The 24,995-nt window shown below is 41.5% G+C and overlaps 3 protein-coding genes and 1 non-coding gene across 6 annotated transcripts; 2 read left to right on the top strand and 2 right to left on the bottom strand.

Moving 5' to 3' along the window:
- Positions 1 to 493: 493 nt before the first annotated feature.
- Positions 494 to 11,138, bottom strand: kif23 (kinesin family member 23). Of its 2 annotated transcripts, XM_054776540.1 has the most exons (23): positions 11,028 to 11,138; positions 10,766 to 10,832; positions 10,561 to 10,689; positions 9,631 to 9,736; positions 9,371 to 9,507; positions 9,184 to 9,296; positions 8,744 to 8,914; positions 8,584 to 8,628; positions 7,330 to 7,442; positions 7,004 to 7,125; positions 6,812 to 6,908; positions 6,662 to 6,741; positions 6,467 to 6,586; positions 6,224 to 6,383; positions 5,022 to 5,183; positions 4,785 to 4,951; positions 4,528 to 4,701; positions 4,231 to 4,440; positions 2,180 to 2,413; positions 1,994 to 2,082; positions 1,834 to 1,906; positions 1,397 to 1,467; positions 494 to 1,308 (listed from the first exon to the last, which is right to left on the bottom strand). In XM_054776540.1, exons 1-23 carry the CDS (start codon positions 11,039 to 11,041, stop codon positions 1,293 to 1,295), a joined length of 2,670 nt encoding a protein of 889 aa, XP_054632515.1. In that variant the 5' UTR covers positions 11,042 to 11,138; the 3' UTR covers positions 494 to 1,292. The 2 variants fall into 2 exon arrangements, with proteins under 2 accessions (XP_054632515.1, XP_054632516.1); XM_054776541.1 differs by lacking the exon at positions 8,584 to 8,628.
- On the bottom strand, positions 7,201 to 7,297 carry LOC129182038 (Z30 small nucleolar RNA). The gene has a single exon (XR_008570566.1). It is a non-coding gene; the product is annotated as a Z30 small nucleolar RNA (small nucleolar RNA).
- Positions 11,139 to 11,770: 632 nt separating the features above from the next.
- Positions 11,771 to 20,713, top strand: ddb2 (damage-specific DNA binding protein 2). Of its 2 annotated transcripts, none has more exons than XM_054777694.1 (11): positions 11,771 to 11,901; positions 11,998 to 12,126; positions 12,191 to 12,300; positions 13,976 to 14,167; positions 14,800 to 14,966; positions 15,558 to 15,657; positions 15,732 to 15,909; positions 16,058 to 16,203; positions 16,299 to 16,454; positions 17,147 to 17,192; positions 17,273 to 20,713. In XM_054777694.1, the coding sequence occupies exons 2-11, from the start codon at positions 12,000 to 12,002 to the stop codon at positions 17,506 to 17,508; spliced, it is 1,458 nt and encodes a 485-aa protein (XP_054633669.1). In that variant the 5' UTR covers positions 11,771 to 11,901; positions 11,998 to 11,999; the 3' UTR covers positions 17,509 to 20,713. The 2 variants fall into 2 exon arrangements, with proteins under 2 accessions (XP_054633669.1, XP_054633670.1); XM_054777695.1 differs by having other exon boundaries at positions 11,822 to 11,901; positions 11,979 to 12,126.
- Positions 20,714 to 21,541: 828 nt separating this feature from the next.
- On the top strand, positions 21,542 to 24,441 carry LOC129181921 (zinc-binding protein A33-like). Its single transcript, XM_054777697.1, has 6 exons — positions 21,542 to 21,977; positions 22,054 to 22,149; positions 22,230 to 22,460; positions 22,534 to 22,556; positions 22,640 to 22,758; positions 23,358 to 24,441. Exons 1-6 carry the CDS (start codon positions 21,588 to 21,590, stop codon positions 23,915 to 23,917), a joined length of 1,419 nt encoding a protein of 472 aa, XP_054633672.1. The 5' UTR covers positions 21,542 to 21,587; the 3' UTR covers positions 23,918 to 24,441.
- The last annotated feature ends 554 nt before the right edge of the window (positions 24,442 to 24,995 follow it).

The raw sequence follows: 24,995 nt of genomic DNA, 5'->3' as shown, positions 1-24,995 counted from the left end.
GCCTGCAAATAATACAACAGTAATACTTGTAGTACCAATAGTATTATTTGCAGGCTTGTACTCCTTAATTTTGTTGCTAAATGCATGGTTTTTCTTTTCATTTTGGCAGAAAACTTGCACGTCAATTGCAGTTTTTAAATCCAATTACCATACCTATCCCAGCTTACTTTGGGCAAGAGGCGCGGTGCAGCTCGGTGCGGTTGCCAGTCACATGGCAGTATTTTAAGTGTGCATGCTTATTGCAGACCCCTGTGTGCAGCTCACAGTGATTCTCCTCAAGAGTCTCTTTTGAAAATTGTAATGCTGATTAGGGGCACAAATGTAATAACATTTCTATGATGCTCCTGCCACTTGGCTTGGAGGGTTTGCACACCATAATAGTGCGGTGCAGCACCACATCGAGCTGCCTGGTCAAAAAGCAAACCACTCAGAATCTCATAGGAGTGAATTTAATGGCTGCTGGTTGCTCTGGGCTCTTGACCTTCGCCAAGAGGCTCCATGTTAGTCACTCTTCAGTGCCTTCCAATTGAAACTCAGCCAGATGAGATTTCAACTGTCTCTAGAACGCTGGAATGAGCATCAGCACATGCTCACACAATGGTTCAAATAGGTAACTTTTTTTTCTTCTTTTTTTAAATCAGTAAACCCGCATTTGGTTCAGGTGTATGTGATGATTGGTATCCAGATCAATTATTACCATTGTAAACAAGTATCTACTACCCACTTTATCCAACGATGTATATTATCGATATAAATTAAAAAGAACACATTATATGCTTATTACAACTATTGCAAAATCTCTGACATATACTGTAGTGTACGTAAGCGCAAACCTGCTTTGTCCCTAATAAACTGTGGTCTTGTGCTGCCATCCAGTGGTGCGTAGGTGTACTGCACCAGGCAAGCTAGTGCTTGTATTCATCAATGCACAACTGGAGTGTTCAATTTATCAGTACCACATTAAATGGATTTTTCAGAACTACTCCGGCCAAAAGTAGGGAAAAAAAGAAAAAGAAAAACACATGTGGTAGACAATATTGCAGAACAATACACTCCATTAGAATGTTTACATCTAATTTACACACATTTAACATGGCCCCACTATCTTTGACTGACCCAGATAGCACACATTCTGTTTGTTCATACACAACATATAAAATATTTTATAAACAGCTTTGGTGGGAGTTGAGGGTACACACTTGCATATTTAAAAGCATGTTAAATATAACTAAATAACAAGAAAAGTTGGACTATTGCACAACAGTCAGGTGAGAATAGAGAGCCCACTGTGTTCAGGGTTTCCTGCGTCTGAAAATATAAATATAATAGGTAAGAATAAACTGGTTAGTCTTGCAATTGTGCATTTAAAAAAAACAACCTATAAACAGCAGCTTACTTGGTGACGCAATGATGTTCCAAGCTTGGTCCCAAGGTGGTACCAGCCCTCATCTCCATAGCTACAGAGCACTGTAAAGAAATGACACGCTGAGACCCAGTTGTGCAACAAAACCACTACTTATAGATTACGTTTACTATTACTATTTATGCAGTTGGAGGTGCATGGCTGTAATCATCTACAAAACTTACCATAACTTTTTAAACCTAAATACTTACTTCCCCTGCTGGGCTCACACACACACACACGGGATAAATGTGTGAGGAAAACGTTTGCAGTAAATGAGATGTATCTCTATTACAACTAAAAGCCTGCTCACATCGTGCAGCTTTATCTTGTCTAGGTGGTTTTATGTATGATGTACAATCACATTTATCATTAATTGGGATATAGCATTTTAATTAATTAAGAATTAATCTGATTGTCATTTATCATACCCTTGTCTCCACATCAGTAACAGCTCCATCTTGATGGTCTCCGCTAGTGCCTTCTGAAGATTTCCTCTTCAGGCTTTGGAGACAAATTTCAAGTGACACCTTGTTAAAACCTCAAAACGTCTTTAAGTTCAGTAGTTCAGAATTGACAAAGAGACAACACCCTGGGGCTGCGGTGAGCCGCTGTTTGAGAACCTCGATGTCAGTGAATTGGACAGCTTGTCCTCCTCCTCTGGTCTTCATCACGTTGCCCTAAACATACACAAACATGTAGCAGGGTCAACCCACATGGCAATTATGGAAGTGAGCAATGTTTAGGAGTATCTGTTTCTATAGGATCTAAGGATACCTTAACAAGTTTGGTCTGTATCTCCCCATCGGAGGCGATCTCCTGGTGCGTTAACACGTAGCGATCACACTTGGACAGCACCTTCTCACTGGGGGCTGACACTTGGACGGCGTTAGGAATGACGGGCTGCATCACCGTTCCCAAGTCCAGGCTGGAGGCGGGCTTGTGGTCCACCCACTTCTCTCCACCTGCCGAGCGGGATCGTCGGTGCAGGGGACGAACCGGTGTTGATGTCTAGTTCCATCACATAGGAGAGAAACACCAGTGGGTTAGTTTCATTCTAAGACAGGGGTGTCCAAAGTGCAGCATGGGGGCCATTTGCAGCTCGTGGCTCATCCGTGACACGGGTTGAAATAAAATTGGGGGGGACCCGACCCGACCCCCCCCCAAAAAACAAAAATTACTTTGCCTTAAATATAAACATATTTACAAAGTACAGTCAAACCTGTCTTAGCGGTCACCTGTATAGAACGGTCACCTGCCTATAGCGGCCACTGACAAAATCCCCCGCGGAAAATTTACGTGTTGTAGGCCCTGTGTGTAGCGGTCGCCTGTCTAACGCGGCCAGCGGTCACCCATTTTGTATCCCTTGGTCAATATCTGACCGCATATAGCGGCCAAAATGCCGACTCAAGCAAAAGCTTAATGCACGAAAAAGTTTCGTTTTTTTAAATCAATGAAGCCGTCGTGTGTAGACTTTAATTACTGAGTCCTAGTTTGACATAAAAAAGCCGTCTTCTTACTTTGCAATGCCGCCCTGAAAAGATTCAATGACGGCCAAAACGGTAATCTTCCCACTTTGCAATGCCGTGAATAGATTCTAAAATAGCCAAAAAACCTGAATAAAACATCTAAAATATCACTTTATTGCCAACTAATTAGAGATTAGAAGCCCATTCAATAAGAAAGGAGCGATGGTATTGTTAGTTTACGACGATCTTCGCACCTCCTCCGCACTCAATTGTTCACGCACACACCCATTCATGACTGCTTCACGCGTATCCTGTACATATATCCTTGGGCTCGTTCACGCAAATTTTTATTTCTTGCTTTTAAAAAAATCAAAGATGGAAATTTGTGACGTTCTGCTGCACAGGAGCGCTCTTATTTGGCGGGCTGTGCCTTCTCCGGGGAGGAAGAGGCAGCCACTTCATGCCTGGTGGCCTCTCAGCTGCGGTCAATTAACATTTGTGGCGGATAAAAGGCCAGCGCCTTTTACTGCACGACTGTGTGGCGCTGGTTCATTGTTGTTGATATTACTAGTTTCCTCACCGGAGCTGTTACCTAGATTTACCTACCTGTTTATGTGTCAGCAGAGCGTTTTCCCCTATGTCTCTTGGTTTTGCTCCAGTCTTTTTGTAAATACATGTTAATATGTGTGCGCACAAATTCAAAATGCCCACCAACCTGTCTATAGCGGCCGCTTTTGTCATTTCCCTTCAGTGGCCGCTATAGACAGGTTTGACTGTATATATAAATATTTATATAAATATCTATGCGTAATAAATACATACGTGGCACCCCACACTTTGATTTGTCAGTATGCGGCATTCGGTGGACAGTGGAAAAAGTTTGGACACTCCTGTTCTACTGTGATACTCCATAATTAAAAGAAATACATGTTCCAATACTCTTTTATAGCAATGTCTGCTGCCAAAGCCTGGATCAATGCAGGCCTGCTAATAGCCATGCTTACTTGAGTTGTATATTAAGACTACAGCCAGCAAAATTAGAATATTAAAATATTGTGCAGTGGCTGAGCAAGGGTCCAACAAAAATCCATAACATTTTCAGTATCAGTCATCCAGGATTCTTTTCCACATTTGTTTACAATGCAAGATTATATGACATTGTCATGGCTTATTTTTGTATATGTAGCATGAATGTTATTGGCATAAATATGGCATATGCCTGAGGTGGACATCTACCAAGGTGTACAAGGTTGGGCTAATCCAAAGACTTGATCCTGTATCTACATTCTGAGTAGTTTCAGTTCATTTCATTTCTGCCAACTAAGGGTTTAATATAAGAGTAATCACATCATAGCGTACCGGACCAGGTGAGGGTGAGGCGGATCTCTTTGCGGGGGTAGGAAGGCGCTCCTCTCGAGACGGCCTCTTAGGTTGTGTCTGACGGGGTGGAGGCTCAGGGCGACCTGGTGTCTTGCTCTCAGTCACGATGGCTTTAAGCTGCTTCAGCTTCTCGTCCTTCACCCACAGTTTGTTCTGCATCTGCTGCTGCATTGCATTCACACGACGCTCCTGCAAAGGGAGAGGGGATGCTCGAGATCAGTTACCAAAATGGGAGGGCTCACTTTTCCAAATTAGTTTTCAAGGAGGGACACTTACACATTCTTTTTCCCACTTGTGCTGCGTGTCTGTGACTGCGCCGTGCATGCGCTGCTCCATGCGTCTCTTGTCAGACAGCTCCCTCTGCAGCCTTTGTTCTCTCGTTTCCAGCTCGTGCTGCAGGGAACGCTTGTCATCCTCATAGATTTTTGTCGTTTTCTGAAGGATGTCGATCTAGGATGGAAGAGAGAGGAATACTTTGAGAAATGTCACAGTCTGAGCCACAAACACCGCACAAAGTTCGGTCATCAACACACCTTGTGTTCAAGCATCTTTGTTTTTTTTTCCAGTCTCACAATCTCTGCCTTGTTGTTTTGAATAATGTTCTCCTTCTCCAAGAGTTTGCTGTTCTGTTCATGAATGTAATTCTCTTTGGAATTAGCATTGCTGTCGAGCTCATGGAGCAGAGACGTCATCGTGTTGGCTAGAAGACAACAAAGAGGGATCAAGGAGGTTCTCGATTAACAGAGGGGATAAGGTCAAACGTGAGGCACCTGCTTTGTTGTAATCTTCTAACATGCTCCGTCTGATCCTTTGTCTGTTCTGTAGAGCTTCAATCAGCCTGGGCAGAGTGATATCATCATGAGCGTCTGTAACCTCAGACGTCGGGAGAGGAGGGAAGCTATGTAACGCTGGGTTTAATACAACAGGTACATCTATGGGGGGAAAACACACAAGAAAAATAAGGTGTTTATATTGTGTGACATAAATATGACCTCACTAGCACATTCTAATGATATTGCTGCAAACTAGAGCCCGACGCCAATTATGACGTTCTACCAATTAATCGATATTGGTGAATGTGTAACCGATATATTAACTTTTGTTTGCTGCGTGGAGCGTGTCGCCCGTTGCCTGTCTGATCCCTGCCAGGTTGCCTTGCCATCTTGTTTACGTGTGTGTGGTAGGCCCGCCTCCTCGGCCCCCCCTTTATGTGCCCACCACTTCACGGATGACAGCATTGTTAAAATAAAGACTAACAAATACGTACTTCGCTACACAACTTAAAGCCTGGAGGTCTGCCCAAGTAGCTGTCAGTCCAAATTTTTCATTTTTTCTGTAGCCATTAGACAATGTGAGGAGTTTTGCAATTTTGAAACAAAAATTTACCATTGAAATGAATGGAAAATTTGTTGAATGTCCCCTTTTCTCAATTTCAAACATCAAAATGCTCAGTTTATTCAGGACATAATGGATATCAGTTTCTACAACACCAAAATCCCTGGTTTTCTCATAATTCCTCGTTTTCTGTTACACTAATTCCCTTTAACCTTCAGAATTTGAACTACTTCCACATTTCTGAACCGATTTAAACAATTTCAACATCAAAATGCTCACGTAATTCAGAACACTTCACACTTTTGATACTTAGCACTCTTATGTGCTAGCATGCTAACTGCCGCTATCCTCATTAAACTGCCTACATTGACATTAGAGAATTGGTGCTTTCATTATCAAGTGCAGACCTGCTAGGTGCTACCATGCTAAATGTTAGCATTTTAGTTAATTTACTGATGTCAAATTGCATGTATTTACATAGAATTATCTAACAATATTATTGAACTGCCTTAGCACTTTAGTTACTATCTTGCCAGTTGATAGCATGTTAGCAGTTAGTGTATACAGTTTACATCTACTAATGTTAGTACAGCTGTACACTTATGGCTGCACATGTAATGTATTTACACAAGGCTACCTCTGTATATCGGACCACCACGCTCCTCCAACTTGCGTGACAGCTCATCTTTAAAGGCCTGGTTTCTATGGCGGCGGCCTGGCGTGAACCCACAGATGGGTCTGTCCACTGGCCGAGCCACCTCCACTTCCTGTGTCATCTCTGCGAAGCGCATTACCAGCTGGACAATGACAGAAAATTCAGTGTTTCTCAAGGAGGAACTCGCATTGTAATGACAACAGATGTAATGCACACTAAGCTCACCAAAGTTTCCTCGTAGTCGTCAGCTTTTGGGTTAACGCAGACAATCATTTTGACTTTGCCTTCTCCGTCAAAGTAGTTTTTGAAAAGATGTGTGACTTTGGAGTCTCTGTAGGGGACCATCTAAAAAGAGAAATATTAAACAGTCAGTCACATTGTGGACTAAAGTGGATGAGTAAAGCGCTGGGCAACACCAACCCGGTTCGTGCCGCACATCTGGTTCTCTCGCAGGACCTCGATACACGTCCGCAGGTTCAGCAGGGACTGATTGATGTTTCCTGCAAGGCAACACGCCATTAAATCATACATAAATTAATGTAAGAATAAGGTGAGTGTCACATTTCCGACCTGCTTCGCGTATACGAGTGCCCTCTGCCCCTGTCCTGCCTGTTCGCTCACTTCCCGCCAAGTCCACCAGACACAGCTGACTGACAGCCACCTGGTTCTTCTCATTCAAACAAGTTGGAATGACAAAAGAAGATTAAAAATAAAACCAGCTATTAATCCAGTCTCACAAATGTTGCTTTAGTTTCAAGTCACCTGTAGGATGGTATCGCCATCTGCATCCAAAGGGGCCTGGGCCAGTTTGATGATGAACACGCTGTGGGAGCGGCTTGACTCTCGATTTAGTCGGGTGTTTGCCACCTTTCTCCTCTTCTGTCCTGGAATGACGTCAACCAACATACTCTTTACTAATAGAGATAACTTCCCAAAATACAGTATATGAAAAACATGGTCTGCTCAGAGAGAAAATTAAGTAAAGTCATTTCCTGGTCAGAGTCGACCCAGAGGCCAGCAATACCAAGTCAGTCAAATCTAAGCTCATCAGCACAGAAAGGCTTAACCTTTACATTTCCACAACTCACCTCTCCAAAACACTTGAAAAGCCTCCTCAGCAGACTTTACTTCCACCTCCATGCAACCAGCAACATACATGTTGTGGTTCTGATCCTCCCTGAGAATCCTGGACTGGGGCGGCCTGCATCAGGGAACAAAAAATGTGAGCCTCTAAAAATATCAGATTTCATGTGACGTATAGTTTAGGGCAGGGGTGTCTAAAATGTTTCCACCGAGGGCCGCATTCTGACTGGCAACATCAACTTTGCTGCCATCGCTGGAGATGTATAGATCACATATGATGTTGGAATTGTATTGCCAATCCTTCTGGACAGTGTACACAACCTGACTACCAGTACTGAGCAGCCACAAGATTAGAGACACCTGCATGTTCTAGAGCTACAGTACTGTACACACCTAATCAAAACTTTAAGACCAGTTGAAAAATTGTAAACATTTACATTTTGCACTGTTGGATCTTAAGTCAGTTTGAGACAGTGGATGGATGCCCTCTGTGAAAACATCGTCACCACCTGGAGCAACATTCCCACTAGCCTCCTGGGAACACTGGCAGCAAGCATGCCAAACTCAATTTTTGGGGTGTTAAACAAGAATAATTAAACTACTCATTGTTTTTTGAACATATGATTTCCATTTTAGCTGCTTTTTTTTTTTTTTTTTTTTTTTACCTATGGTCTTTTGATCAGCGAATGAACAGCCTATTTCATTTTAATGGTTGTTTGCAATAAATTGCTTACTTACTTAATTGCTTTTTTTCTCACTCCCATTTCTTCATTTTGAAGCTCTACTTAAACCTCCTTAAGATCCAATAGTGCAAAATTTAAATTCTTCCAGTTTCTCAACTTGTCCTAAAATTTTGATAAGGAGTGGATATCAAAGTGTGTATGCTATCGGAGAGGTATGTTTATTATTGTGGGTGAGGTTTGCAATGTTGTACAACTACATTGTATCATGAGGGCTGTTTCTAATATTTTGGTTACTGTATTGAGCAAGAAAAAAAACATGATCTCTATATTTAGAGAAAGCTAGTGTACGTAATGAAGTGACTGATGAGCATAGGTTGTACGAGCACAATAATAGATAAACAGCAAAGTCTTAAAAGGTATACTCTGCGCACTTACGTGCAACAAATTGTAATGTTGTAATGGAATACTTATTTATTCAATATATACTGTATATGCATACTAATGCATTTAGAAGGATTGGCTAAATAAGTATGAAGTTGCCCTGTAGGTTGCATAAGGTGCTCACTGGTCACGTACATGAACTCAGTATTCTGGCGCACAGGTGTACCCCCACCATTCCACCTAGTAAGAAGAAAATAGAATAACTTGATTTCCAACTACTCTGTTTCTGGAGTAAATGTCTGAAAATGTTGACAGATTATTATAAATCTAATATCTTTTAAGTCCGGGAACTTACTTTGGCCTGATTGCATCCTCTTGATGTTCTTCCAGAAGATCATAGATGTAGTTGTTGTAGATTTCAATGTAGGACACGAAGACGCTGTAGCTGCTGTCCTCGTCCACCTCGTCAATTTTACAGGCCTCTTCCGGAGTAATCATATCAGCAATTTCCGGATCAATCTTCTGTCTAAAGTCCAAGTAGAAAACTCCATATTAATAAACGGAATTTACCTAGAAGCAGGTTTCCAGCGATTCCGTAGGTTTGCAGCTTTGGAGGGGCAGGAGCAAAAACATCCACACAGTGTAAATGACTGTAATGTGATCACGCCACTACAGTTACATTTGGGGTGCACAGATGTACGTGTGCAGTGTGTGTCTGTGTGTTGAGCTGATAATCGAACAAATTAACAAACGTGTACACATGCACATGTATGAATGGAGAGCATTTGTATGTACCTGGCTGATGAGGCTAATTTTGAAACGCATGCATTGTCTCTCCTTTGCCGCTCCAGCAGGGCATCAACTTCATTCTGGACTTCAATGCCATTTTTATCATCAGTCTTGAAAACCTAAAGAATCAGAGTTATATTTATGATCATTGCTATCAATTAAGATGTTTGCAAAAGTAGCCAATGTTCCTTACATATCTTTTGGCCTGGTAGGACCCAATGCTGTTAAAGATCATGTCAAGGGAGCGAGGCAGAAGTCCACCCAGGCCAGGAGAGCCAGTCATGGTGAATGTCTTTCCACTTCCTGTCACTCCATATGTAAAGAGTAGGCCTGCAATAACAATTAAAGACAATCAACTGCTCCATTCACTTCAACGTTGGATTGAGCCTAAAAGGTAACAGCAACAAATAGAGAAAAGCATATTGAGAATGTGACGATAACCAGTGTCCTTACCATTTTTTCCACGGATGAGGTCATCAACGAGAGGTCTGGCAACACTCTCGAACAGCTCAGGTTGAGATACTAACACTCCAAATACTTTCTTGAAAGAGTACTGTGTCTGTTAGTCAAAGAAGATTGAACAAATGTTTACGTAAACTCCAAAAGAGGCATGTTTTAAACCCCAACTCATTCATTGTGTGCACCATTTTTCATCTATTTTTTTCTCCTCTTCTTATTCTGCCTCATTTTTGTCTGCCAGCTCCTCCTCCATTTCTTAACCAATTCAAACAAATCCAACATCAAAATTGGACAAATGTACTACCGATTCAGATTTTTCAAAATATTCACACATTTCATATTTTCTGTGAAAAAAATTCCTATTGAAAATGAATGGGCATGAAATGGCATGAGCACAGTCATGGTGTCCGATGAACAGAAGAAATAACATCAACATGAAGTAAATAAATACACTCAGGGCATCTACCAATACACGTGGAATGACAAAAAGCTAATTATATAACATTAAACACATAATATTAACTATTTAAAGCTGTAAAATTGCAGCAACGCCTTCTGGGAATTACGTGAACAATGGGAAATTAGTACTACTACTAGTCCCATTCTGCTGAGTTTTCCAAAGCTGTATTGCTCATCTTTTTGAGTACTTTGGGTCTTAATCTGGAGGTTGTGAGTTTAATCAATTTAACATAGTGTTAATTTTTTTCTTCTAAAATACCTTCAGCTGAGCTTCCAAACTATTCTGACATTCGTTGTACATTTTACGTTCTACATTGCATCATCTAGTTTCTGAAGCTACTGAAGTCAACTGATTGCTCCTACTTTGAGGTCCACTGTTATCATGATCAGAAATTCACAATTATATAGATCTGATTTATTTCTGCAGCTAAACCGTATAGGATATTCCTGACTGCAAATTCTCACCTCTTTGTACTCTCCATTACGGTTTGTTTTGAAGCCTTCAGGTGCATGCAGTTGGATGGTAGTACTGCTGATCACATCAATGCAACACTCCTCATTTTCTGCTCCAAGAGGTCGCACACGGCAGTATACCTGGGGGAAATAAACATGGTTGCTACGGTACCGCGGATTTCGAACGTTAAAGACAAACGACTATTTAAAAACTGACCCCAACCGGGTCTTTCTCGTTGCTAGAGGTTTTTTTCTGATGCGGTCGGTGGGGCCTTTTGCCTCTCCTGAAAGAAATATTCTCAAATGAACATCATTGCTAGTCGGCAAAGAGGAAAACAAAGCCATAGGGTAGTTAGACGGCGGGTAACAGCATCAACTAAAGTGGTGAACCTCCATCATCTTTAATACCACGCCAATTACCAACATTACTTTCCTCTAAGAAAATACGATTGAAATGAATTCATTCGTTCTTTACTTACGCGTGTCTGGTCATTTTGGCTTGCACCCTGTTTAACGTTCTCGCCGAATTTCGCTTCTCCCTCGCCCGTGTTCAAACAAGAGGACAGTTTTCAAAATGAGCCAGTCTCAGCCAATCGGAGTAATTTGTTGTGATGACATTATTCCGCTTCCTGTTTGGGAAATTACGTCACCAGAAAGCACGGAAGCGTAACATTTCAAGAGATTCAAGAGAGATTCAAGAGAGTTTTATTGTCATGTGCATAGTACAACAGCAGTTATACCATGCAATGAAAATCTTATTCTGTTCATTCTCCCAAGAAAAGAAAGAAAACAAATGAAAGAACGTTTTCACTAAAATCTGGTTGAAATTTCACCAAGTTTAACTCTTATCATTTTATATAATATTCGTTGTACGTGTTTAATTATACAGAAGTACAGAAATCAGTGAAGCTTAAACATTAAGTTGTGTGTTTTCAACATTGTATTACCTGTTTTAAATACATTGCGTTTATGACCTCTTCTAGCTAAACTTTAAATGCGTTATGCTTATAACCAGACATAGATAGACGACGCATCGAGCGTTGAGTCGTACGTCAACGTCGCCGCCATATTGGATGTGTCAAGGCTGCGCTGTAAATAAATACAAATGTACTTACTTTCATAAAGCGCCTTTCTACAAAGAACGCACTAATATACTTAGACACCTCTGTTTCCTACTGCTTATAACACTAACAGACTTTTATTTGTTCATGGCCCAACACTGCCATCTATTGTTCAATCACGGAAGCCCACATGTTACAAAACAGCCATTGAAGAGAAGTGACATGTGAGTGGTGTTATGCAAACGCCTCTGGTTTCTTCTTAAACTGCTACGCCAAACGCTAAACATCACAGGTGAGCTGTCAGTGGTTATGATGCAAGTGTGACATATATAAATGCGTCATGTTTTCTTTGTGACCGTGTCAAGTCAGCGTCTTTTTTTAACGGTAGACATGAAAAGGAAGCTTTCGAAGTCGCACGCCCCTGAATCCAGAAAAGCTCCGGTGAAGAAACGGGCTGGAGAGAACTCTGGTGCAACTCTTTCAAAAAAGCTACGAGACAAGAAAGATGCAGAAACAGGTTTGCGACGCCATTGTGCAGGCCAGGTATTTCTGGACTGTGAGTAACGTGGGTTTGTTTGCAGGTTCTGCTGTCAAGTCCACAGCATTCCAGAGCAAAAGAGCACATGGAAGCATACTGCACTACATCTACAAGAACACTCTGGGACAAAGTCTTCACTCTCAGATGAGACAGGTATGACTGATGGTGTGCTAAGAGCTGTTTGTCATGACTGTCCATCGATTTAGGGATGAAACTTGTTACTTTCATTTAAAGTGAGACGTCTTTGTATTCCTTTAAGTCTCTGTTGTATCATTAAAGGTATAGTTTGGATTTTTTGACATGAAGTTGTATGACATCCCCATCAGCATTGTAGTCCAATAACAGCGACTTACCCCCCACTTGGTCCCCTAAGTCCAGGTTTGGTCAGATTTCCGCGATGAAGAACGTAGTTCCACTTAGTTGCTGGGGACAATTACAATTACAATTACAATTACAAATGACTTTGGCTTCTCAAAACAATATGCGTTCAAAAGATTAATACATTTGCCGCGGCCATCTTGTTTACATATGCGTTCCACAGCGGAAGAAGATGCGAGTGTCTTCATCCCCTTCACATGAACACACAAGCGACAGTGCGCAGGGACACGGCGGGAGACAGATACAACGCAGAGCGTTTTGTGAGGTTTGAGTTTTTGAGAAGGCATTTTTGTGATGCAAATGTTTTAGTCTTTTGAACGCATATTGTTTTTAGAAGCCAAACTCTTTATTTGTCCCCAGCAACTAAGCGGAACTACGTTCTTCATCACAGAAATCTGATCAGAACTGGGTTTAGGAGACCAAGTGGAGGGTAAGTCGCTGTTATTGGACTACAATGCTGATGGGGATGTCATACAACTTCATGTCAAAAAATCCAAACTATCCCTTCAAGTCCATTTTGAATTTGAATGTAGATTAAAGGTATCATTAATTTTACATTATTTAAAGCTGGGTCAGCACAGTGAAGTACAGGAGTGGTTCATATGTCAGCCTCACAGTCAAGAGTTTGGGGTTTGAATCATCGTTGGAACATCTCAATGTTCTTCCTGTGCTTGCGTGGGTTTTCTTTGATTACTCTGGCTTCCTCCCACATTCTAAACACATGCATTTTAGGTTAATTGGAGGCTTTAAACTGTCTTTAGCTGTGAATGGTTGATTATGTGACCTGTTATTGACTGGGGGTGACCAGTCCAGGGCCAGTTGTGATAGGCTTCAGCTCACCCGTGACAAGTGGTATCAAAAATAATGGATGGGTAGAAAAAGCGGCTATTTTAACATGCGTGTATGTTTCCATATGCACCATTGTTAGGGCTGGCCCTTTATCAGGGCACTGCCCATTCAGGCTATTTTGTTGTACCACCTGTCAGAATAAGGCTATGAGTCAGAAGTCAAGTTTAATATTAAAAAGGAGTCGTTACAAGCAATTGCAATGCCAGTGCTGGAGAGATCGGTCAGCCCATCCACTGTCATATTGGGAGGTCCAAACGGTATCTGGTGTGAAACTGAGTTCACATCAAGAGGCAGTCCCAATGCTCAGGAAGCTTCCTGTTAACTGTTTATCGGCGTATTGGCCCGATCTGATTTCAGGCAACTCTTGGCTAGAGAACTGAGCGTCCTGTTCCGGCCAGGAGACAGGGAAGATGACTCATCATAAATGTATGTGTATGTGTGTGAAGGTAATTAAAGAAAAACAGGCTGCTTTTGTTCCAAGAGAAAAGTCTTGACGCGTGTTATCGCTCTGTTGAAGATAAGGCCTGTTTGCAGCTCTACTCCCACAACAGAGTGGATCATTCCTCATCTCTAACAACATCCCAATTTTGGTTCTTTTCAGTGTCTCCAGGAGCCGTTTGTCCGCTCTCTTTCATCGTACCTTTTTCATGCAGCCACCAGCCCCTTTGACCGCAGAATCACCTCCTTGGAGTGGCATCCCACTCATTCCACCACGCTGGCCGTGGCATCCAAAGGTGGTGACATTAATCTGTGGGACTATGAGCTCCCTGCCAGGAAGATGTTCATACAAGGGGTAAGCATGCTTTCACAGATTATTGTTATTATTGGCATAACTATTGTTGTTATTAGACTGTGGATTGATTGACAGCCTGCTGCTGGTTCTCTGCTCAGATGGGTGCTGGAGACTCAGTTACCGATATGAAGTTTAACCCGTTAAACCCCAGTCAGCTTTTCACGTCATCTATGGGGGGTACCACAGTACTTCGTGATTTCAATGGAAGGACTCTAACAGTGTTTGCCTTCTCAGACACACTAAAGTAAGGACACAGTCCAGAGGTTGTCGGTCTGATCTGTTAGTCATCAGTCTTCTTCTCAGCTGGTCCTGATTGGTATAATGAATACATCATTGCTTATAATGCTTAATAGCAACACATTCATTGGTATATATGTTTCTTATGTTCTTATTCTTTTTCTTGTGTTTTCTTGCTTTTCTTGGGAGAATGAACAGAATAAGAATTTCATTGCATAGTATAACTGCCTGTTTTACTATGCATATGACAATAAAACTCTTGAATCTTGAATATAGTGCATTCATTGTTAGTTACCAAATATGGTTCTTTGTCAGAACAAGGGTTAATCCAGTCATTGTCATCTTTTAATAACAAGTGCCCGATGAAACGCCTGCATGTGTGTTTGTGTGCACAGAATGGTGCTGGAGACTTCATTGGAGGGATGAAGTTTTGCCCCATGGACCACTCCAGAGTTTATGTGGCCTCTGGTGAGGGAACACTGACCATGCAGAGCTTTGAGGGCCACCCAGCCACCATTCTATCTCGAACTGGAGACTGTGGACACGGTCACCACAATGTTTGGTGAGGAAAAGTGCAAAGACAGATGAGAGACATTTGATCTTGTGTGTATTTCTTAATTCCTCAAAGGTTGGGGAGATTTTTCATGTGTTGTACGTTTCTTTAAAGGTCCCCTATGATGCAAAAGTGACTTTTGAATTATGTTCTAACAGTAATAGGTGTCCCTAGATGCTGTTTACCACTAAATGTGAGAAAAATCTTTTATATCCCTCACTTGTTTGCTCCACTTTTGAGAGAAGAGGTGCGAAATGTCGCTTTTGAAGTTCTACATTTTTATGACATGACGGATAAACCTCCTTCCTCATAGATATGATTCCGCATGTGATACGTTAAAATAATGCTTGGCGCTCTGCCAACAATCCATCGGTCAGCGACAGACGTGGGAGATGTACGTTTCATCTTTTTTGTAAATGTAATTTTTTTGTTTTGTTTTGTTTTTACACATCTCTTGTCTTGACTGTTATTATACAGTGAATCTCATGTTGTGTCTAGTGTTCCTAGCAAGTAATTTAATGAGTATCTGTATATATGAGTGTTACGAAAATATGCCATCCAGTTTTTAAAAGTTCTATGTCTGCAATGTTGTCCTTCCAGTTACTGGTACTGCTGTGTAGATGTGTCCGTCAGCAGACAGATGCTTGTGACTGGAGACAATGTTGGACAGCTCTTACTTCTGGGTTTGGATGGGCAAAAGGTGCATGGTCCTTTTTTTAACAGTATAATAAATGTCATCAGAATTGGTTCACATAATTATTGTCAATATTTCAGATTTTCTGTGACAAGTTACACAAAGCCAAAGTGAGCCACGCTGAGTTCAACCCTCGCTGTGATTGGCTGCTGGCGACAGCGTCCGTGGACCACACGGTGAAGCTATGGGACCTGAGGAACATGAAGGACAAGAAGAGCTTCCTCCATGACATGCCTCACGAGAAGGCCGTCAACTCAGGTGTCGTTTTCACTTCTTAAACCACCAGTGGACAGATTCACTTTCTTTCACTGTTTGCGACAGAATGAGAAATTACTGCTTGGTTTACATGGCAGCTTGTTCCACCACATTTTGAGGTGATGATTCAGTTTCTGTTGTATCCTGACAGCCTATTTCAACCCCCTGGACGGTTCCAAGTTGCTCACAACTGATCAGTACGACCAGATTCGTGTCTATTCTTCCTGTGATTGGTCCAAACCTCAGCACATCATCCAGCATCCACACAGACAGTTTCAGCATCTCACACCCATCAAGGTTGTTTGACTTAGCACAGTGACATCTACTCAGATGTTAGCACTAAGCTGTCTTGAACTTTTGTGTATCAAATCAAACTTGTTTTGTCTTTGCAGGCCACATGGCATCCTGTCTATGACCTCATAGTGGTGGGTCGTTACCCTGACGACAGGGTTTTCCTCGGAGACCAGAGGACCATTGACATCTTTGATTCTAACACCGCGGAGCTTGTCTGTCAGCTGCAGGATCCCATAGTCGCTGGAATCAAATCTGTGAGTAAAGGATACATTTACATGACATTTGATATGACACCAGTGAGCTTATTTACATATGAGGAATCTTAAAACACAAACACAAGCTTTAAACATCAAAGTAAGAGTCCCCAAACACCGGGCCGTGGGCGGGGCCGAACCGGCCACGGAAGATTTCAGGTGCATGATAAAAAAAAATACTTAAAAAAAAATGTAAATAACTACATCGGATTTTATGTAAATGCATATACATTTTGGAAATAGGCGCCAGTATTTTATTTAAAAAATAACAGGGTTACAAATCCTATAGTGCATGTATCTGTTGTTTTTTGCGAGCGGTGACCTGTCCTACTAGGGCCGCACGGTGGCCGAGTGGTTAGCATGTTGTGCCACACAGTCAGGAGATCGGGTTTGAATCTCCACTTGGGCATGCCTGTGCGGAGTTTACATGTTCTCCCCGTGCGTGCGTGGGTTTTGTCATGGTACTCCGATCTGCGTACATGGCAATTGGTGGTCACACCAGATACTGACTGGTGTTCGGACCCCAACCCAATTTAGTGTTGTGAGCAATATCTGAGAGCAATAGGCCTTTTGTGTACATACATATAAAATTTCTAGAAGGGACAAAAAAAACAAAAGTGTTGCGTTTGTATTTTTGTTAAGTGTATGATGTTGGAAATGTACAAACATGTACTGTAAATCTGTCTTGACAGATTAACAAATTCAATCCAATGGGAGAAGTGATTGGCTCTGGAACGGGTGAGTTGATCAAAATAACAATTTTTGTGATTGTTTTTCTGGCTTGAGGCTCTTCCAAACCACATTCTTTTGACTGACAGGTGTAACAGTGCTAATTTGGGACAGAAAAAAGTTGTTAAAAGACAGGCACAAGGATCAAGAGGAAACATCAACCTCAGCGGAGAGTTCCAGGAGTCAACGTCGTGGTCAGCAGCGATCTGCCAGGAACAGAAGAGCTGCTGGTGTGGATGCCAAGCTCAAGAAAAAACTGCTTTCTCTGGAGGAAACTGAGACAAGAAGAAAGACAAAGAGCACCAAGCAGTCGAGAAATAATTGAATCATTGAATTGAACTTATCTATAGTTTTTTTGTTCTTTTGTGTACTATTGTGTGTCTAAATTCAAAGCACTTGAGACTTAAAGTTTGGCATATTGTTTTTTTATACTTAATTGTTATAAAAATGTTCATTTTCTCATTAATTCTTGAATATGCATTTAAAAATAACTCAAATATGTTAAGGTAGGGTATGAATTGATGGTGTTGTGGATAACTTTCCAAGCATAACAGTAACATATTGCATCTTTTCAGAACTGTGACGTCACGGTAACATTTGTGGGGGAATTTTATCATCTCAAAATCTAAATGAAAGGTTGGCAGCATACCTCGTTTATTTCCTGTAGTTGCATCACAAAGTTAACATCACCACATATGCAGTCAAGATCATGAAAAGCTAAGAATGGATTTTGAGTTACGTTACAGTAGCTCACGTTAAGAAGCACTTAACGAGATGAATTGTGAAGTGTGTAGGGCTGTTCTGTCCTAATGATATGTAACTGATGAGCTCGATATGAGTGACAACCTTTCTGGTCCGGTATGTATACGTTTATGTCTGCCTGCGCCAACTTGCCTTTCTATTCTGCATCTACAATATGGAACACCCGTTATGCAGTTTCTAATCTGACCTTAAGTGTGATTTGTACAAAATCATTCCAGTATTCTAACATCAATGAGAATGATGATCCAACTACGACCACTACAGCCTTTTGGCTGGTCTCATGTACACAGCAGTGGGATTGACTCTTGTCAGGACCTAACACTAGTGTGCAAGCATAGAGGGATTCCATTTACCCTGATAGTTTGCATTTCTACGTAACCGCAATGTCCTGATGGAACTCTTCGCCATGCTCATCATCACTTACTCTTGCTCATTATCTGAATGACTAGGGAAGGATTCTGTTGGGTCTGGAAAAGGCAGGCTCTTTCTATGAGGTGCAGGACACACAGCTGATTGGATATTTGGATAATCAACAGTCCTTTTGATGAAACTATAAACCCTTGGACAAACATCTAGTTTCAAACAATGCCTACAGATTATTTTCAACCTGTCAATATTGTCATTCATCCAGGTCATTGTATTTGTCAGGGCATTAAATTGATCGCAACTGGACTGTGGAGGTTGTCTTAGAACCTCAGACCCATTGTCAGCAGCATTAACTCAGCAACTTGCAATATTGCAAGTTATATGGCCAACATCTTAGCAACCATCGTGGACAAAACACTACATGTCTAAAACTCAATGGGCTTTGTTGAAAAAAAAAAACTGGACAAAAATGAAACTATGGTTTACTTGTTTACTTGTATTCCAAGTTTACTTGTATTCCAACCCAGGATGCAGTGAACTGTGAGACAACGTTTACAACTTGACCACACCCTCCAGGGCAGAGCCATACTCATTCCAGAACAAATATGTTTTTTGTTGGAACTTGGCACAAGATTGGTTTAGTAGGGTTGGGCCTCCAGTCTCGAGCATCGATGGGAACCGGGACTAATTCTCCCGGGATTGTTCACATTTTTCCAATTTTGATTACCAGTTCCGATGCTTTTTTTTGTCGACCGACAGAAATAGCCGTGAACACCAACGAAAAAAAGGCGGGCGAGCAACAACAAAGCGGAAGCGGCTAAAAAGATTGGCTTACCATCATAAGAAAGAGTGGTCAGCTTAGTGCAACATTTGCAACACAATGATATCGGGCAAAAGAGGGTCAACATGATTAAACACCTCCGGATTCACGTGGTGGAAATAACACAGTACCGCGTCTTTGATGCGCTACGTCAGAAGAAGTCAGAATCAGGGAAGGCTTCGAGGATTCTTTATTGTCATACCAACAACACATGCATGCACTTGACAAAGTACGAAATTCAAGTCAAACAATAAATGATGTCTGACTCGTGCCATTGTAACCCACGGTTACAGGATATGCTAGCTGCTTTGATATTTATGTACTGGTTCAAAATAACCCTGTGAGAAATTCATAGTAAAGTTGATAAAAATAAGTTCATATCATTAAAGAATTCATGGAGAAGTTCACACAATTCATCCAAAAGGATAGTGCCCTCATTTAAACCATGCAAACTTTTATGACTCTTACTCTTAAAAGCATCCAAATCGAGACTCGTTAGTAACCGGAATGGAAATCGGAACCAGAATCGTTCAAATTGAAACGACGCCCAACCCTCAGTGTTAGCGAAGTTACTCCTGTAAAAACAGGCCTACATGTTGTTGGGCGCTATCTGCGACAGTGAGTAGTGTGTGAATGTAACCTGCCTTTTTCAGCTCACGCCGTGGTGGGCTCGAACACCCGACACACATGTTATTGTTTCTGTGGGGTTTCTGCGGTGTAGGACCCCTGCTACTTCATTATGCCTATGCTGCTTCTGAATTCGAGCAAATGCATCGGGTGAGACAGAAAGGCTGACATAAAGCCGGTTAATTTTGAGAATAAATCATTCCATATTAAAAACAAGGAAACACTGTAACATGTTTTGTTTTTACAGGAGTAAAGTTAGTGTGTGTGTGCATGTGTGTGTGTTTGTGAGTATGATAATAATCATCATCATATAATAATGGTAATAACTAGAAAAGCACTCGGAGAGCGCAGATCTCCGCCATATGCCATAGTTCCCCCCCATATTGTGATCAGTATTTGATATTTTGTAGAACCTGTTGGACACTTGTCCTGTACTATTTTTCCAAGTGCTCTGACTATTTTTTGTGGAGTTATACGCAAATGGCAAAAATGGTCCTATCTCACAATGTTAAAGAATATTTTTAAAACTCCCTGGATCCAGACAGTGATAACCCCGGATCAACCCCAAAATTTAATGAGTTCTTCCGTATCCCAATTCCGACAATTCCCAAAAAATCCATCCAAATCCATTCAGAACTTTTCCAGTTACTTTGAACATAAACAAACAAACAAATAAACGACATTAAAAAAAAACATAACTTCTTGGCTGCGCTTGGCAGAGGTAATAATAATAGATTTACTTTTCCCTTATTTACAGAATGGGCAGGCAACTCCAGCGCTACAGCTGCCACAGGTACATCATCTGCCAAGGAAGGTACCGTATATTGTGCACGTTGTTTATTTGTGTGTGTGTGTTTTTTTAAATAAAAATGTGTTAATAGACTTTAGTGTGTGTAATAATAATTTTTATATTACATCTCTATAGGTGCGTTTGGAAATATTTATTGTCCCATAAATTGATGTTAAAATATTATTGTCAACATTTTTGAGACCAACAATGTTATGATGATATACTGTATAATAAGAAATAATAATATATCATAATAATGCAATGTTTTATTGAATATGTCACAAGTTGTGGAATTACTATTGACATGTGACATGTACTGTATGTTCTCAAAGGCAATTCATACTTTCTCTCAGATGTTTTGCAGCATTCCTCGAAATGCTGGCTTTTCATTGTAATAAAGTGCAGCATTTGTTTTGTGATAACTGTCTGTGAATGCACACCATTTTGCGCTACTCTGTTTGTATTTACCTTTGCCGACCAAACGTCTCACTGAGTGTTGACTGTCGGGACAAACGCTCTTTTTCTCGATGTGTAGTTTTTTTCCCAAAAAGGAAAACTGGGTTGCGTGGATATGTTTGAGGTGGGCAAGTTTGACTATATGTCGACTGTATTGGGTAATACGTGTAAAGTGTAAAGGTGACTGACTATAGGGGTGCTATTTCATGTCGAGAGGGCTGTAATAATGGCATTTCGAAGGACATAAACAGGTTTTTATGTTCTAACTACGAAAATATTACATTTATTAATATTTAATCATACTTGTGGAAATTCACTTATCACAGTCGGGTCTGGAACCAGTTAACCGCGATAAACGAGGGAAATTATTTGCATTACAAATTACACATATGAAGAAAACATGCTTCACAGGCAGGCCAGCTTACGTGTGCCTGACAGGAAAATGTGCATTTAACCAGTCTAACAAGTTCGCCAGCATTTACTGTAGCTGCTGCGAGTGTGGTGGCACGAAGCGTGAGCACTCACTGCACCTGAAGAGCAGGACAGAGCAACACTTGGCACATTCGCCATTCTCTTCAATCAGATGGCAGCACATGTATTCAGCAGAGAGGACCTCATTTGTCCACAGTGCACCGGAATCTACTGCTTACCCGTTCTCCTCCAGTGTGGACATAACCTTTGTAAAGTTTGCCTGCAGAAGTTCTGGGAATGGAAAGGATGTCAAGAATGTCCAGTGTGTTGTGTCGTGTCTACTCCCAAAAGGCCTCCCATTAATTTACCGCTGAAGATTGCCGCAGACCAATACCACCTGGAGCAGAGCAGGAAAAATGGAGAACTTTGCAAAATACACAATGAGAAGCTCAGTATTTTCTGTCAGAATGATGAGGAGCCCATCTGTCTACTGTGCCAAACGTCCAAACAACATAAAATCCACAGGTGCTGCCCGCTGGAGGAAGCCGCCAAGCAGAAAAAGGTACCAAAGAGTTTCAAATCTATCACTCTTAACAGTGACTTTCAAGACAAAGACTAATATAGTGTGAATATACCAGGAAAACATTGCAGTCAGGCTGGAGTTGCTGAAGAAAAAGCTCCAGACTCTGACCAAGACAAAAGAAACCTGGGAAGGAACCCGAAAATTCATCCAGGTTTAAATGAAGACGTTCAATTAAGATGTTTTTTTTTCTTTTTGTTCTGGTGTGTCTAAGCAGCTGTGCTAACCTTCCAGAGCCAAGCAGAAGCAAACCACAGAGCCATCAAGGAAGAGTTTCAGAGGTTGCACTTGTTCCTTTTTGAGGAGGAAGACGCCAGACTTCAGGTACTCAAACAGGAGGAAGATGTGAAGGTGAAAGTTATGAGTCTCAAGCTGGAGTACATGGAGAAGCAGATCAAGAACCTTTCTTCTACCATCAGTGACATTGAGACAAAACTCCAAGGCGCTGATTTACCCTTCCTGATGGTACACGACACAAATACCTTCTTTGAATCTTCAGTCTGGTTCTACTTTTAATTCATATTTTCTTTGTCTGTAGGAATACAAAGATAAAAAGAAAAAGTAAGTGTTGTTGTCCAAATTTTCATGATAACAGTTTTGTCCTCCATGAAACGACACTGTCATCATCTGCAATGTGTTTGTAGGCTTAAATGCAACATCGGGGAGCCAGAAATTATACGAGACATCCTGATTAACTCTGCAAGTCATCTGGGATCTCTCAAGTTTAAAGTGTGGAGGAAGATGGAGGACGTTGTCAAAAGGGGTGAGTGGACATGACACAGTTTACAGTTGGGGTTAGGTTTAGGGTTGGGGTTTAGGTTCCATTTGGGGTTAAGATTCAGCTTTTGGATTTGGTTAGGGTTGGGATTGGTTTAGGTTTATGGGTTAGGATTGATGTTGGTTGGGATTTTGGTTAGGGTTAGAGATGGGGTTGGGGATAAGGGTTGTATTTAGTGTTAGGGTTTTGGTTTAGGGATGGGGTTTGATTTAGGGCTTTAGATTTTGTTTGGGAGACTTGTGTTAGGGTTGGGGTAGGGTTTTGATTAGAGTTTTAGTTGAGGCTAGGGTTGGGGCTAGGGATGTGGTTGGGTTTAAGAGTTAGGTTTAGTATTAGTGTTAGGGGTTTTTGTTAGGTTTGTGGTTAAGTTTAGGGTTAGGGGTTTTGTTAGGGTTTTGATTAAAGTTAGGGTTGGAATTAGGGCTTGGGCTAGGGTTGGTTTAGTGTTAGTGTTATGGTAGACCAGTCCAAGGTGTACCCCCCTCTTGCCCAAAGTCAGCTGGGATAGGCTCCTGCTCACCCGTGACCCCGAACAGGATATTAAGTCAAAATCGAAATAATGAACTGATGTATATCTCTTCCAGTTCCCATCACTTTGGATCCAAATACGGCCCATGCCAACTTGGAGCTCTCAGACGAGCTGAGCTGTGTGCAGTACAGCAGCCAGCAGATGCTCCCTAACAACCCAGAACGCTGCACAGGTAGTGTGTGTGTCCTGGGAGCCACCGGTTTTGTTTCTGGAAAACACAGCTGGACTGTAGACGTAACACGGGGTAAAGACTGGTATATCGGGGTGGCCCGGGAGTCCATCCAAAGGAAGGGGGCCTTGTTCCTCGAGCCTTCTGAAGGCGTCTGGATCATTGGTGGGATTATGGGGGACGCCATGTGGGCTCAGACCTCACCTCGCACCAAGCTGGACTTGAAGCAGAAGCTTGAGAGGATTACTGTGGAGCTGGACTACGACAAAGGGAAAGTGGTCTTCATCAATGCTGCAGATTCAAAGACGATATACACCTTTAAAGACAAGTTCACTGAGAGAATCTTCCCTTACTTTCATCCTGGCATCTATGAGGAGGGCAGTGGCTCCTACCCCCTCACCATTTGTCCGCAGACCATCTCTGTGACCGTCACAGACCACAAGTGAAGAGCACTGATGAACTACGTTAATACCAAAGCACGTGTGGGTTCCTTTGCACTAGTCATTCTTCCTAGTTGTTACAAAACTCTCTTTTGTTGTCACACAAGTTGTTGTTGCTCTGGAAAAGAGCCTTCATTTAACACCTGCCACTATTACAATGCTGTAAATCATGCCAGACATGTTCAATCACTTTGCATGCTTGTGGTTTATTGTCATCTTGTTATGTCACTAATTGCGTTCCACAATGGAAACTAATACATGTCCATGAGCGAGGGAGTTGGGATTGGGCTACAATTTCAAGGTGCACTTTTTAGGTACAGTTCTATTGCAACAAGAATAGAATTAGAGCACAGACACAAAAGTTACATTTTTTGTGTTTGTTTATACAATCATATTATTCTGCAATCAGCAGTGTGCACTCTGATAAGAACAAGCTGAATAAATTAGTTGAAATCTATTGTGAAGCCAAAACAGAGAGATATCAAAAGCGGCATATTTCAACTTAAACATTAAGGGGAAAAAAAGAAATCATAGTGTGTGGACTGGACTGTACCATGTTTGATTCTTTCATCATGACTCAGACGCTACAAAGACTTTTCCTCTTGTGTTGCTTATTTGGTGCTTTCTGCCTTATCTGCCTTTTACGTTGTAAAATGTTAAAATTAGATGAACAGGACTCTATTCTGTCATTGGGGAATGGGTCCATTGTGACCCAAACAAAGAGACAAACATATAAAAAAAAATGAAATAATGAAATTCTATTTGCACCCTACACCTCAATGTAACAGGCAAGGAAACATACTTGGTAATATAAAATTCAGAAAAAACACCACACACCGGATTGGAGTCATGTGAGGTATCTCAACCAATCAACGAACACAGCTAATTATCCTAATGCAAAAATTACACCGAAAAAATTATTTCGGTATAACTTCTTGTATGTGAACCCCATGCTTCACACTGGCCGCTCCGGAGCTCGAATACAAGTCCTTCGTAATGGGGGACGAGAGCGCTGACCGCTCGGCCAAAAGCCCGAACTATCTACGTGAGAGGTGGGTGTCTTTGAAGCACATTGTGTGAATTA

This window comes from Dunckerocampus dactyliophorus, chromosome 5 (genome assembly GCF_027744805.1).
Source record: "Dunckerocampus dactyliophorus isolate RoL2022-P2 chromosome 5, RoL_Ddac_1.1, whole genome shotgun sequence".
Lineage (NCBI taxonomy): Eukaryota > Metazoa > Chordata > Actinopteri > Syngnathiformes > Syngnathidae > Dunckerocampus > Dunckerocampus dactyliophorus.
This window is presented reverse-complemented; position numbering and strand designations above follow the sequence as displayed.